We start from the raw sequence: 14192 nt of genomic DNA, 5'->3' as shown, positions 1-14192 counted from the left end.
CACATTCTTTTGCATTATGTACTTTATAGTTATTACATGAGGTTACATTTTCAGTAAACCTTATGAGGTGCAGGGAACATTAACCAGTAATCTACCTTGATTCTTAATAGTTTATAAACCCTTTTGGACAGTTGACCACTTGGACCTTTTTTTGTTAGCACTTCCTGTAGAACTAAGCCTTTCATATAGACGTGATATACCATGTTATGTAACATACTAATTCTGTGCAAGAGTAATTTTGATATTGAAAAATTTAACCTATAAGCTTCTCATCTTTGTGTAAAAATGCTTCAAGTTCATGGTGCTTGTGAACGGTCACCTAAGATGCATAGACCGCTAATGATGTATGATCTATATTTTATAAGCTGTATTTTTACTCAACTACTGTACAAACCCCTGTTTCTGTATATAAACAAAAATGGTTCATGAACTACGAATTACAGTGGCTGTATTCATATTCTGCACAAAACTGGCAACGGTAACTATGCCTCAAGATTGGCTGGTATCTTCAGTATGTGAGGCCATAGTTAGAAATGTGGGACCACCTGTAGCGTTGATCCTTCATCTATAAATACTGGAATGATTACTTAACAAGTATGTTCAAAATACTTTTGAAAGTATTTTGGCAGTGAAGATGCAGTTGTTCATCTGTGGTGCTTGTTGCCCAGAGTTAAGCAGCTTCCTAGTGGAAAAACTAACCCTTGTCCCTCAAGTTGGTGTATAAACCCTTCTATACAGTAAGTTTGGCTGGTACTGAGAGATATGCTGTACCACCAGTGACTTAAAACACTGGTGCAATAGCAATTCATTGCTTGATGCTAACCAAGACCTTATGTACTGAGAAGGAAGCAGGAAGCCAGTAGCAAAGAAGCCATCACAGGTTTACACGAGATAAACAATCAAGAGGCATTAGTATTGCACTTTCAGTGTTGGGATGTCAAGAAGTGGCAAGCATATTTTCATATTTGCCATCTCAAAAGATTACATCACATTATCTTAACATTTCCAAGTGTAAGTTACATTGTCTTACAAAAGTGTAGAGGCATTCATTATAAGATAAGAGATAAGGAGAGGCTTCTACATAAAACTACTCTTATTCTAAATCACAGACATGAGACGTCTACGTTACTCTTATTCTAAATTTGGGAGTGGAATAAATAAAGTGTTCAACATTAATTATTTACTGTAAAGCTGCTTCATTACAAATATCTAGGTTGCAATTCAAGTTTTGGTTCTTTTAAATTTTGTCTGGCAGTGATGCTTATCACAAAATCAGCAGTGGAAATTTTATATCATTCAATATTACAGGCTATTCACATGATAATACACCTACTGCAAATGATTTGACTACTGTATCATTTCTTTACCTTTTAAATTACATGTTAAAACATCCAATAGGGTCAAATTTACTGCGCTATGACTAGCGGACATTCAAGAAATTATGGACTTATGGACCTATTATGTGTGGCAAGAAAAAATTAAAAGGGGATAAGTATCATGGAGACTTCAGTCCTGTAATATATCACAGATGACGGAATATATCAGTAAGAAGTACAAATGGTAAAAGAATTTTCCAAGACCTACAATTCTACTGTTTCCCAGTTTTATTATTAATGGTGGTTTTTTTTATGCTAGAGGATGATTATACAATGCTGTATCCTAAAAAGACAGTCAAAATGTATCACAACAAAGTATTGGACAACAGCTACAGTGGCTTCATGTGGAGTACACAAGCCATCGGAAATATTTTCATGAACACATTCCTCAACCTGAGACTGGCTGGAATTTCAGCAAGTATACACATACACTTTACAGTATAATGAATCATTCAACACAGTACTCGAACATTCACTATACCCAAATGTGAATATTATTCCTTCAGAAGTTAATTGTTTACTGCAGCTATGCAATTAATCCTATTCTGTAGAATACAAATACAATATATTAACTAATTTAACATAATCGTAATGTGTTAATAGTACATGGACCACCACAAATCCTGTAAAATTACTCGAGTATTTTACTAAAAAAATTTAAAAATGATATTGTTATGATACAATAAAGTTTCATACATACTTACCTGGCAGATATATACAAAGCTAAGACTCCGTCGTCCCCGACAGAAATTCAAATTTCGCGCCACTCGCTACAGGTAGGTCAGGTGATCTACCGGCCTGCCCTGGGCGGCAGGACTAGGAACCATCCCCGTTTTCTATCATATTTTCTCTCTTCCACCTGTCTCCTGCGGGGAGGCTGGGTGGGCCTTTAATTGTATATATCTGCCAGGTAAGTATGTATGAAACTTTATTGTATCATAACAATATCATTTTCATACAATCAACTTACCTGTCAGATATATACATAGCTGATTGGCACCCTTCGGTGGAGGGTAAGAGACAGCTACTATATGGAATAGACAGGTAAACAACATATGTTGTAGGTATAAATAAAACCTTGGTTCCTACCTGATAGGTGGTAGACTTCGTGGGTGTTTGCCCAGTAGTCTGCATCACCTCAAGAAACTTTAGCGAGATATATGATCTATGGCCAAGAGTTCTTGTGGGTCTGCCGATGGGGTCTTATCCGCTTACTCGGCAGAGCCTAAAAGGACTTTGTCAATGGGTGCTGATCCACTTATATGACAATACACCTTATGAAGGAGCACACAACCAATCCCGACCACCTGATCCTAACCATATGTTAGAACTAAGGATTGTTCCGAGTTATCCCCGAACTCGTCACAACAACCGTAACTCAAAACCACTACGCACACATACAAAATTTTCAAAAAAAATTATACTCATCTAATTGGATATGACAAGATTCTCTTACTGAACAACATAGACGGCCGCCCGTGCTAAACCAAGTCCTCCATTGTTCGAAGAGACTCCAGACCATATCCAAAAAGAAGAAAAGTATATACATTTAAGGATTGGTGTCGGCTCCCGTACCCAGAATCGTATCCGCCGATACGAAAGGACCTAGAGAAAAACACTTCTCATATGTCACACGAACGTCTTTCAAGTAATGAGATGCAAATACTGAGTTGTATCTCCAAAATGTCGTATCTATTGATGTTTTAAGCGACATATTCTTATGAAACGAGAGAGACGTCGCTACAGCTCTCACTTCATGAGCTTTTACTCTCAACAGTTGTAACTGTTCGTCAGGACAGACCTTATGAGCGTCTGTAATGACGTTTCTTACAAAGAATGCCAGCGCATTCTTGGACATCAGTCTTGTGGGGTCTTTTACCGCGCACCAAAGACCTTGTCTAGAGCCTCCCATCTGATGCTTTCTCTGAAGGTAGAACTTCAGAGCTCTAACAGGGCATAGAGACCTCTCTGTTTCTCTGCCTACGAGACTCGACATGCCTTTGACTTCGAATGACTTAGGCCAGGGATTCGTGGGATTCTCGTTTTTCGCTAAAAACAGGGTCTTAAACGAGCAAATAGCTGAGTCTCCCTTGAATCCTACTTTATCCTGCAGAGCATGTAATTCACTAATTCTCTTTGCCGTAGCTAAAGATAATAGGAATAGGCATTTTCTGGTGATGTCTCTAAACGATGCCAGATGAGGAGGTTCGAATCTTTCAGATGAAAGAACTTTGAGGACTACGTCTAGGTTCCAGTTCAGAGGTACCGGTACCTTCGACTTTGAAGTCTCAAATGACCTTATGAGACCGTGGAGATCTTTATTATCTGCCAGATCTAATCCTCTATTCCTGAAGACAGCAGAGAGCATACTTCTGTATCCCTTTATTGTGGATACAGCTAGATGAGATTTTTCTCTCAGGAATAGCAGGAAATCAGCAATTTCCGCTATAGAGGTAGGAGGAGGACACAAATTCTTGGATCTACACCACCTTCTAAAAACCTAACCCACTTCGATTGGATATACTTTCGTAGTGGAGGTTCTGCGTGCTCTCGCGATCGCGCTTGCAAACTTCGCGAGAAAAGCCTCTCGGCTCTGACAAGTCTCTCGATAGTCGAAAGGCAGTCAGAGCGAGAGCGGGGAGGTTTTAATGGTACCTCTTGAAGTGTGGTTGTCTGAGAAGATCCGTCCTTCTTGGTAGGGATCTTGGAAAGTCTACGATCCACTCTACCACCTCCGTGAACCAATCTTGGGTCGGCCAAAAGGGGGCTATTAACGTCATCCTCGTCTCCTTTGACGCCACAAACTTTTTCATTACTAATCCCAGGATTTTGAATGGGGGAAAAGCATATACGTCTACTCGAGACCAATTTAACAGGAAGGCGTCTACCATAAGTGCTCTTGGATCTTCCACGACCGAGCAAGAGACTGGCAGCCTTTTGGAAATGAATGTGGTGAAGAGATCCACATGAGGCGTCCCCCACAGCGACCATATATCTAGACACACTTCCTCGTGTAGGGTCCACTCTGTATGAAGGACCTGGTTCCTCCTGCTGAGTCTGTCCGCCCTCACATTCTTTACTCCCTGTACGAACCTTGTCAGAAGGGAGAAGCTCCTGTGAGACGTCCAAAGCAATAGGTCTCTCGTCAGTTCGTAAAGGAACGAGGAGTGAGTCCCTCCCTGTTTTCGAATGTAGGCAAGTGCGGTGGTGTTGTCCACGTTTACTTGCACTATTTTGTTTGACACCAGAGGTTCTAGACTCTTCAAAGCCAGATGCACGGCGAAGAGCTCTTTGCAGTTTATGTGCCAAGTCACCTGCGCTGGTTCCCAGGTGCCTGACACCTCTTCTGAGCCTAATGTCGCTCCCCAACCTTTCTCCGACGCGTCGGAGTACAACACTAGGTCTGGGTTCTGTGTTTTTAGAGAGATCCCTTTGTTCTCTTCCAGAGGGGGCAACCACCATTCCAGGTGCGATCTTATCTCCACTGGAATGGGAAATACGTCCGAAAGCTGTCCGGTTTTCCAGCTCCAAGACTTCTTGAGGAAGAATTGAAGCGGACGTAAATGCAGTCTTCCTAGTGGGAAGAACCTAGAGTTAACTTTAGGTCCTCCAAGCACTGTCTCTCTGATCTGGCCCTGATGAGCCAGTCGTCCAGATACAGAGAGATATTTACTCCTTTGAGGTGAAGAAACCTCGCCACATTCTTCATCAGGCTTGTGAAGACCTGAGGAGCTGTGGACAGGCCGAAACACAAGGCTCTGAACTGAAAGATCCTTCCCCCCGTCATGAAACGGAGGTACTTCTTCGATGAAGGGTGGATCGGAACGTGAAAGTAGGCGTCCTGGAGATCTAGAGACACCATCCAATCTCCTTGTCGTAATGACGCTAGGACTGAAGCAGAAGTCTCCATGGAGAACTTCTCCTTCTGAACAAATTTGTTCAGAGAGCTGACGTCCAGTACTGGTCTCCAGTCTCCCGAGGCTTTCGCAACCAGAAAAAGGCGATTGTAAAACCCCTGGGAGTTTTGATCCAGTACTAGTTCTATCGCTCTCTTGTCCCCCTACCTCTCTTCTCCAGAGCCTTCCTTCTTGCGGGAGGTCTGGAGGTCGGACCACCTCGAAAGGGCTGAACTGATGTACTAGGTCCTTTCTTGTCAGATGCAGAAGCAGGCTTCTTCTTCCTTGCTGACTGCGTCAGAAGATCCTGAGTCGCCTTCTCAGTTAAAGAATGAGCAATGTCCTTCACCAACTGAGAAGGGAACAAAAAGTCAGACAAAGGCGAATACAGTAGCGCTGCCCTCTGAGCGTGTGAGACTGCCTTGGTTAAGAAGGCCCCATATACAGTCCTCTTATCTGTAGAAGACCTGCTCCAAACAATGAGGAGATTTCAAAAGCGCCATCCTGTACCGCTTTGTCTATACAAGACAATAAGCATAACAGGGCTACAGGTTCGATTCCTTCCGAATCATGGGCTTTCTTGGACATCACCCCAAGGGACCAATCTAAGAAGTTGCAAAAACTTCCAATACATGAAAGAGTCCCTTGAGGAGATGGTCCAGTTCAGAAATTCCCCACGTAATTCGTGCCGAATTGAGACCTTGTCGACGTGAAGCGTCAACTAAGGTCGAAAAGTCTGCTTCCGACGTAGACGGGAGAGCAATACCCATATTCTCTCCCGTCTGAAACCAAATGCCTCTTTTACCAGCTAATCTCGCTGGAGGCATGCAGAAGACTGTTCTCACTAAGTCTTTCTTAAACTTCATCCATGAGTCTAAGGATTGTAAGGCCCTCTTCATAGAAATGGTGGGCTTCATTTTGAGAAAAGACGAAGGCTTCTTCGTCTTAGCACACGAAAAGAGACGAGCGGCGGAGAAGGAGGAGCGGCAGGAGTCAACTCGTCTCCATACTCCTCAAGAAGCAAGGCAGTCAAAACCTTATAGTTCGACAGTCCTTCTCTTCTCTGATATTCATCATCCGAGTTTTCTTCCAACTCGGGATCTAAATGAGTCTCCGCTCCCCTTTCCGTACGTTCCTCTTCTGGAGGAGACAAACTCCTAATAGGAGAGGGGCTAAGGGAATGATAATCTTTCCTCTTTCCCGCTTTAATAGCCTTGGAAGGCGCCACAAGCTCAGGCTTCTCTTGATAATTAGAAGACGCTTCCCGCTTGGATGACGCTTCCCGTTCGCCAAGCGTCCTGGCTGACGTCTCTCGCTTACTTGGCTGCTGACGTCTTGATGACGCCTCGCGCCTGGAAGACGCTCCGCTCTTCAAAGGCGTCCTACTTGGCGTCAAAATATTGGTCGGAGCGTCATGTCTACCAACAGTTTTCAATGACGCTTCATGTCTAAAAAGACACTCTTACGTCTCTCTGGCGTTACGAAACTTTCGTAAGCAACCGTTCTCGCTCTCGAACCCGAAGCTTCTGTAAGATGTTTAGAAGTTTCACGTCTGCATGACGCTTCTCGTTTAGCAGGGGAGAGAGGACGAGACTTCTTGATTGGAAGCGCCACGTCCTTCCTACGAGGCGCTAAAACTCCCACTAGAGAGGACAGTTGCTCTTAGAACTGCCATAATTATTATCCTTGACGCTTCTCCCACGTCCACTGCATGACGCCTTTCGTCATCACTCGGGGGAGAAGTAGGAAAGGGTACTTCTGCGTACTCGTCAGGTGACGCTGACGCCACCTTCGCCTTCTTAATAGAAGAGGGAGCGTCATCTGAGAAACGCCCTGGGCTCGAATCTATTTCGGGTTCTTTCATATGACGCTTCAGAGGTCTCGACAAGTTCGACTCCTTCCACCCTCGTTTTAGGTGGAGAGGGAGGGAGAGGACGAGAAACACTCACGAAGGACGCTTTTCCTATAGCGCCCTTGAGCAGCCTGCCACGAAGCAGAGCTAGCTGAAGGGACGTCTGACCGTTGGGGATTCCCCACGACCTCCTTAAGGCTTTCGACTTTCCTTCTCCTCTGGGCATGGGAGCTTGGAAGAGGTCTAGGCCTGGGAGCGTCGCAGGGACGATCAAACGCCCCCTCCACAACACTGGGAGAACTCACTTCACTGTAATGCTCACTTTCACTAGCCTTACCTTGCAAGTCCGCCATCTTGGACTTCATGTCTCTAATCGTAGCTTTCAGATTGGCGATTTCCGAGGCCGATTCCGAAAGTACACTTTGAGAATGAGATACATAGGGAGAAATCTAAATCAGTAGGATTAGAAATTATTTCAAATTACAGTAAAAGGCTCAATAGGCCTTGGAACTCACACCTTTCAGACGTCTAACTATCCCTCTCTAACTTCTTCAAATAAGAAGTCAAAGTCTTCCACTCTTCTGCATTTAATCCCTCGCATTCCTTACAAGTATTATTAGCAGAACACTGAAACTCCCTACATTTACGGCATACAGTGTGAGGATCCACCGAAGCTTTCGGTATCCTCACCCTGCAGCCTACATTCACACACATTCTCACACTCACATTTGAATGAGACATACTGAGAAAAATCCAAAAAAAGCAATTCCAAAAACAGTCCACAGTAGCGAATGTCAAAACACGATCCAGATACGTCACCAAAAAGCCGAGAAACGATGATCAAAGGATGAAATATGAATCTAAGTCAGGAGGTAATAGCAACAATGTTGATACCACCGGCGACAGAGAAAATATGATAGAAAACGGGGATGGTTCCTAGTCCTGCCGCCCAGGGCAGGCCGGTAGATCACCTGACCTACCTGTAGCGAGTGGCGCGAAATTTGAATTTCTGTCGGGGACGACGGAGTCTTAGCTATGTATATATCTGACAGGTAAGTTGATTGTATGAAACCTCTTTTTATTATCCTCTTGGTAAACAAAGTGCTTGGTAACCAAAATCAATAAATTACAAGTAAAAGTCTGTACAATAGAGAAAAACGAAGTACATGTAATAATTTTATATCTACAAAATTTTTTAATAAGGACCTACTGTGTATATGAACTATCATGGGCAAACATAACATACGGCTTAATATACCTATTTAAACTCAACACAAAAACACGACAGAAAATACTCCTACTCACAGTAGTATCTGTATTAGTGCATTATAAAACCAACGATGAGAAAACCTGTACAAAATAAATACATACCTAGTTTATTGCCACCCTGTGGGAAACAAAGGTCTGCCTGGCAACATTTCTGTTATGCCAGGGTTAGTGTTCATATTTATCAGTCAATAACAAATACAATATTTATGATTATCAATAACTTCCAAATATACAACAAAGGGAAAGGAATTATTATGACACACAAAGAAATGATTGAATAGTTTCATTCCTTGTAATGAAGCAAAGTACTTGTATTATAGTACATTGCTACTATATTAAGTACAGAATTTTTTTATTCATTTTTTATAACTTTTATTGCCAAAATACTGCTATACAGTTAGTACTGATCATCACAAATAAGTGGAAACTTGTGTTTTAAATCATCTTAGAATTACAATAAGCAGCAGTATTTCAAAATCATTGTGCTCAAGTATATTGTACTAAAAATAGAAATTCTTCATATTAAAAAATTTGTTCCTATACAACAACAACATTAAATCTAAAATACTGTACTGTATAATAAAATTTTTGTACAAGATACAATTAATTGTTGTTATTGTGTCATCAATTATAACAAATTGAAAATTTCCAGCATACACAAAAGGTATCTATTGTCGAAATGTACTTTTGTACCCATTAAATATTAAAATACTTTTAAATACTGTATGGAATTTGCCATATTTGTGTATGAAACTTAACACAAAATTCTAGAACAAAATAAAATTAATATTTTCTCTTACAAGATACAACTAACATCTTTTTTATTTTTTTCACTTTTTTTTTTTTTTTTTTTTTACTATGAAGATGGCAGAAGTAAATCCCTTATCATCAATAGCAACCACAATCACAGCAAAAAGGATGGATGTTCTCTCCAGTTTTTCTCATGTCTGAATTCTTAAAACTGGCGGGTGGTAATGTCCACAAGTGATTGACTGGTATACAATGCTGAATAAAAATTATACAAAAGTGGCCATCAGATTTGAATTACCAGAGGCAAGTCAAGATTAAAAAAAGGTAAAGGGTAGAGTTTACGTTCGTATTATAATACAAAATAAACAAACACTGGACTGTAAGATTGGTACACAACAATGATGTGTTGCTTGTGCTTTAGCTACCTCATATTTTTCACTAGAACATGAAAGTGACCTACCACAATGAATGCATTGAAAATCCCTCCTTGGTGTATGTATTGGAAAATATTGCTTCCCATTCACAAGCTTTTTTTATTCCTATACTCCTCCATGGAAATGCAACTGCTAGTATGTCCACAATGAACATTCAGCATCGAGCTTACCCTTCTCCACACTGGCTACTTTACTCAGAGAAACACATCAATCATTACATAAACAAAGACCTGACCTAGAGTTTCAAGGTCTGGCTGGACGTAGGAGCTACTGCATTAAATGGGGACGTGCCATTTACCTTCCAAGATAATCACATCTAACCTAACCTTTTCCTCCAGGAGGTCATTCAATCCTGGATGTGTATAATGTGGGTATTGGACATCCAGCAGAAGAAGAGACCCTTTTTAAAAGTAACGATACCATTTTTACAGTTAATCAAGCCTTCCTTTATCATATCTTAATTACCAAATTTCAAACTCTAAAATATTTTGTTAGTCCAGCATGATGGTGAAAAATATTTAATTTCCCTACACACCCTCAAATTTACATATATTAATTTACTTCTGCAATTACCATTATTATTATTATTAACAGGAGCCAAGCAGCAACCCATGTTGGAAAAGCAGAATGCTACAATCCCCAGGACCCCACCAGGGAAAGCAGCCCAGTAAAAAATAAACAGAAAAACAGCAAAACCTTGAAAAATGGATATTACCAAAATGTAATTTTGTGCCTTGGAAGCTTAGTACTGTATACATGGCATGAAAAAAGCTGTAATTGCACATACAATGTTGTGTTAATATATACTTCGTTGTAAACTACTGAATAACCAAAAAAAAAAGGACCTTACCTAGACAATAATTAAGATTTACATGGTAACACATCCTTAACATATGTAGGTAGTAAGTCTTTGATACAAAACAATTGTGCCTTACAGGAAATGAATGGGATATATCTTTAATTAAAAACTGAACCAGTCATTTACTTATCAAATACTACTCATTTTTCTCCTACCTAAAATGCAGACAAGAAAAGACCATCTCCATACCTTCTTTCTTGTGGTCTCTTTCTAAACAGCTGTCTAGCTTCTTTAACTTCAATTTTCACCTCTTTAGTTTAAAATAACATTCTTTGGGCAATCTGCACGAGTCTTCAAAAGTAATTAAGTGGTCTCATCAACATACTTCAAAGCAATAATTGATAGTCGTCAACTTGCCAGTTATATGAGCAGTTCACTAGTATGGAGGAAAGTATCACTGTTAGAATGAACGAGTGTTATGTAATAAACCTTCTCTCTGGTGTAACATACAACATGTCAGGCACCAGGAAACCAATGACCAACCTTTACACACTAAAGTACCGCTCGATGCTTCGGTACAACATGTTTAGGAAGAGTGCCTACTTTAGACTAGACATTATTTCAATAATTGATCTACAACACCATTATGTCAGTGCTATTAGTCCGCTATGAAAAGTAACTCCCCAGAAATTCTGGCAACAAGTAATCCTCATGAACCATTAGTGAAAAGCTTAGGGTTCTTAGCAGCAACACCTATACCATGGAGAATAAATGCCAGAGAATTAGCTATCTCTACCTCTAGCAATGAGTATATAAATGCTCTTGGAGGATTAACAGCAGTGCTCCAAAGATCAGAGGTAACAAAATATTTGTCACAGCAAATTCTGGCTAATATAAATGCACGTGGTTAGGTGTTGAGTAAAAAATACTTATGATTGATGTACTTTCCCCTACTCACTTTGATATTGGTGATTTGTGGTAAACTTTGCTTCTAAATAAATTAAATATAAAGAGAAGTACATACTGTATTATGTACCAAAGGAAAATTAAGTACTACTAAGCTGCCCTGTATCAAACAGCAGTGATGATTAAAAACTTCAGCAAGATTCACAGTAGACTAGATATAAATACAACATATAAAATATCTACAAGTCCTTACTGACAACTACTAATAAACCCGATAATGACAGATGAGTAATGGAGTCCCTTCATGGCAAAGTGAGATTCATGAAAATGAGGACATTTATAAAGAAATTATGAGAATAAATGAGAGAGGAATGTGGCATTTTTTCGTAATGTGTTGGCACTACCCATATGTTATAACCTGCAAAAATATGACAGGACCTAACATGAGAATACAATGTGATGCTCGAGATAATGAGACACATTCCTACCCTAAACAACTGGAGCTTCCACTGTCAGTCTTTCTCTCTCCTCTTTCACCTCTACTCCTTCCGTAACTTTCTCCAAGAGAGGTGGACATTCTTCCTTCAGTGCACTTTTTAAATCACAAACTATAATCCTAGTTTCCCCATTTTTGCATTCACCCTTAATGTCTTCCACACCATTCAACTCTCCAATTGTGCGATTCACTTCTTCTTTCACAGATTCTTTTATGTCCTTAATGTCGACCTTTTCTTCTTCGCCATTCAGGAGACTATCTGAATCATCCACTTGCGCATTGTTGTCGATATCGGTTTTAATCTTCTTTCTCCCAATCGAACTCTTGTCGTCTTCATTTTTGTTTGGCCTCTTATTTCTAATTACTTTCCTACTTTTTACCTTATCTGCCAAATCTTTATCTCTGACCCAACTCTCTTGTATGGTCCACTCAATTGGCTCAATATAACTACTACCACTGCGATCACCTTCTTTCTCCTCCTCTTCTGCCAATGAATCTTGAGTACTGCTGTAGTTCGTCACCAGCAGCTTAGTTATCTTTGTTGGGTCATCGTCTGGATTATAAGGTAATAGCTCAACACCTATGAATTCCAAGAGCTGTTTCATAACGTCATCCACATACGCATTAATGATGAGGTCAGCGTGTCTATCCTATAAGAATTTAAATGGTAACAGAAATTATGCATTTTTACAAAGGCAACAAGTGTCTGTTAAATATAAATTATCTTTAAAAAGTGAAAATAATTATCATACATAATGACATTAGAGTATCTTAAATGTGTAAAGCTATGCACCTTTACAATTTGAGGGCTTACCTGCTTGGTCGGCTGGAGGTTGCATATAACAAGTTTTCCTCCACGTTTCTTTGTGTCGACAGGCAGATTGCCACTAGGGACTATCTGAAGTGTCGTACCTAAACAAATGCTTAATTCTGCTGCACTGTAAGGAGAACAACTAGAGTCACTTCAGGCCTGCACACTTTTTTTCAATGCACAATATGACAAATGTGACTTACAGGTTCCATTCAACTTCTTTTTCATACTGATAATCAAATCTATAGTTTTGAATAAATATTTTTTTAAGCTTTGAATTCCAGCAGACAATAATTTATTTATAAAATAACACAAGTGAAATTTGTCCTCAGCTACAATTTCTCTGATTTGCATAAACTTAAAAGTCATAATTGCCAGAAAAGTTTTATTGTTATAATACAATTAAGTTTGTTCATACTTACCTGGCAGATATATATATAGCTGTATTTTCTGAAGTCCGACAGAATTTAAAAATTCGCGGCACACGCAGTGGCGGCCAGGTGGTATACCCATTCCCGCCGCTGGGAGGCGGATATCAGGAACTATTCCCATTTTCTATTCATATTTTTATCAGTGCCACTGTCTCCTGAGGGGAGGTGGGTGGGCACTTTAATTATATATATCTGCCAGGTAAGTATGAACAAACTTAATTGTATTATAACAATAACATTTTGTTCATGAAACTTACCTGACAGATATATATATAGCTGAATCCCACCTTCGGATGGTGGGAAGAGACAGAATAGGATTTTTGGGAAACTAAAATAAGTAGATGATATACATCTTGGTTCCTGACCTGTTAGCATAGCCGACTTCGTGATTACTGTCACCAAAGTCTGCTTCTGCGTTACTAGAGTTGCCAGCGAGGTAGAGACCTGTAATGCTGGTGCGCTCTAGATGATCTGTCAACGCGTGACCACAATGTGACTAGACCATATGACCATACTTTTGGGGTTTTGAGGGCACCGAAGCTAAAACCACCACCTGACCTAACCTATCAAAGTTAGTTCCATAACTTCTAGGCTAAAGAGAAGGAACGCGCCTCAAGCGACCAACCCTTCAAAGTTAAAAGCACACCTATCCCTTTTCTATAGGATAGGATTCGTGTTGCCTCTTGCACCCAATAATATATCTACGGATATGTATGGTCCTAGCGACTTACGGATCTGAAATGTCGTCTTCACATCCCGTCGGGAGTGTGAAGCGAACACAGAGTTGCTTCGCTAAAGCGTGGCACTCAGGATGTTACTGAGTGTCATGCTCTGTTGAAATCTTCCGAGGCCGCGCCCTACCTCTTGAGCATTCATATTAAGAAAAAAATCTCAAATCTTTATGCAAACATAATGAATGAGACCTCTTCAAAGAACTCCTTGGCTATAATGCCAGGGTGTTCGTGGACATGAACCAGGTCTGGTCTTTTTACGGAACACCGCAGATTGTCGGGAGTGTGAAGGCGAACAAAACCAGAGTTGCTTCGCAAAAGCGTGGCACTCAGGATGTTTACTGAGTGTCATGCTCTGTTGAAATGCTTCCGAGGCCGCGCCCTCACCTCGTTGAGCATTGATATTAAGAAAAATCTCAAATCTTTATGCAAACATAATGA

General features: G+C 40.4%; 2 protein-coding genes across 5 annotated transcripts in view; one reads left to right on the top strand and one right to left on the bottom strand.

Moving 5' to 3' along the window:
- Positions 1–1573, top strand: part of LOC135203786 (uncharacterized) — a gene marked incomplete in the record, with an annotated part of 44034 nt that extends 42461 nt beyond the window's left edge. The window contains 1 exon segment of the mRNA XM_064233763.1: positions 609–1573.
- A 7656-nt stretch (positions 1574–9229) lies between these two features.
- LOC135203785 (NAD-dependent protein deacetylase Sirt6-like) overlaps positions 9230–14192 on the bottom strand; it is a 52833-nt gene continuing 47870 nt past the window's right edge. For all 4 annotated transcript variants that reach the window (XM_064233761.1, XM_064233759.1, XM_064233760.1 and 1 more), the window contains 2 exons: positions 12593–12716; positions 9230–12428 (listed from right to left, as the gene is read on the bottom strand). In XM_064233761.1, coding sequence (XP_064089831.1) covers positions 11772–12428; positions 12593–12716 — 781 coding nt within the window. In that variant the 3' untranslated portion in view covers positions 9230–11771. The remainder of the gene's footprint in view (positions 12429–12592; positions 12717–14192) is intronic.

Source organism: Macrobrachium nipponense, chromosome 36 (assembly GCF_015104395.2).
Source record: "Macrobrachium nipponense isolate FS-2020 chromosome 36, ASM1510439v2, whole genome shotgun sequence".
NCBI lineage: Eukaryota > Metazoa > Arthropoda > Malacostraca > Decapoda > Palaemonidae > Macrobrachium > Macrobrachium nipponense.
The sequence above is the reverse complement of the archived record's forward strand: the minus strand, read 5'-3'. Positions and strand labels throughout refer to the sequence as shown.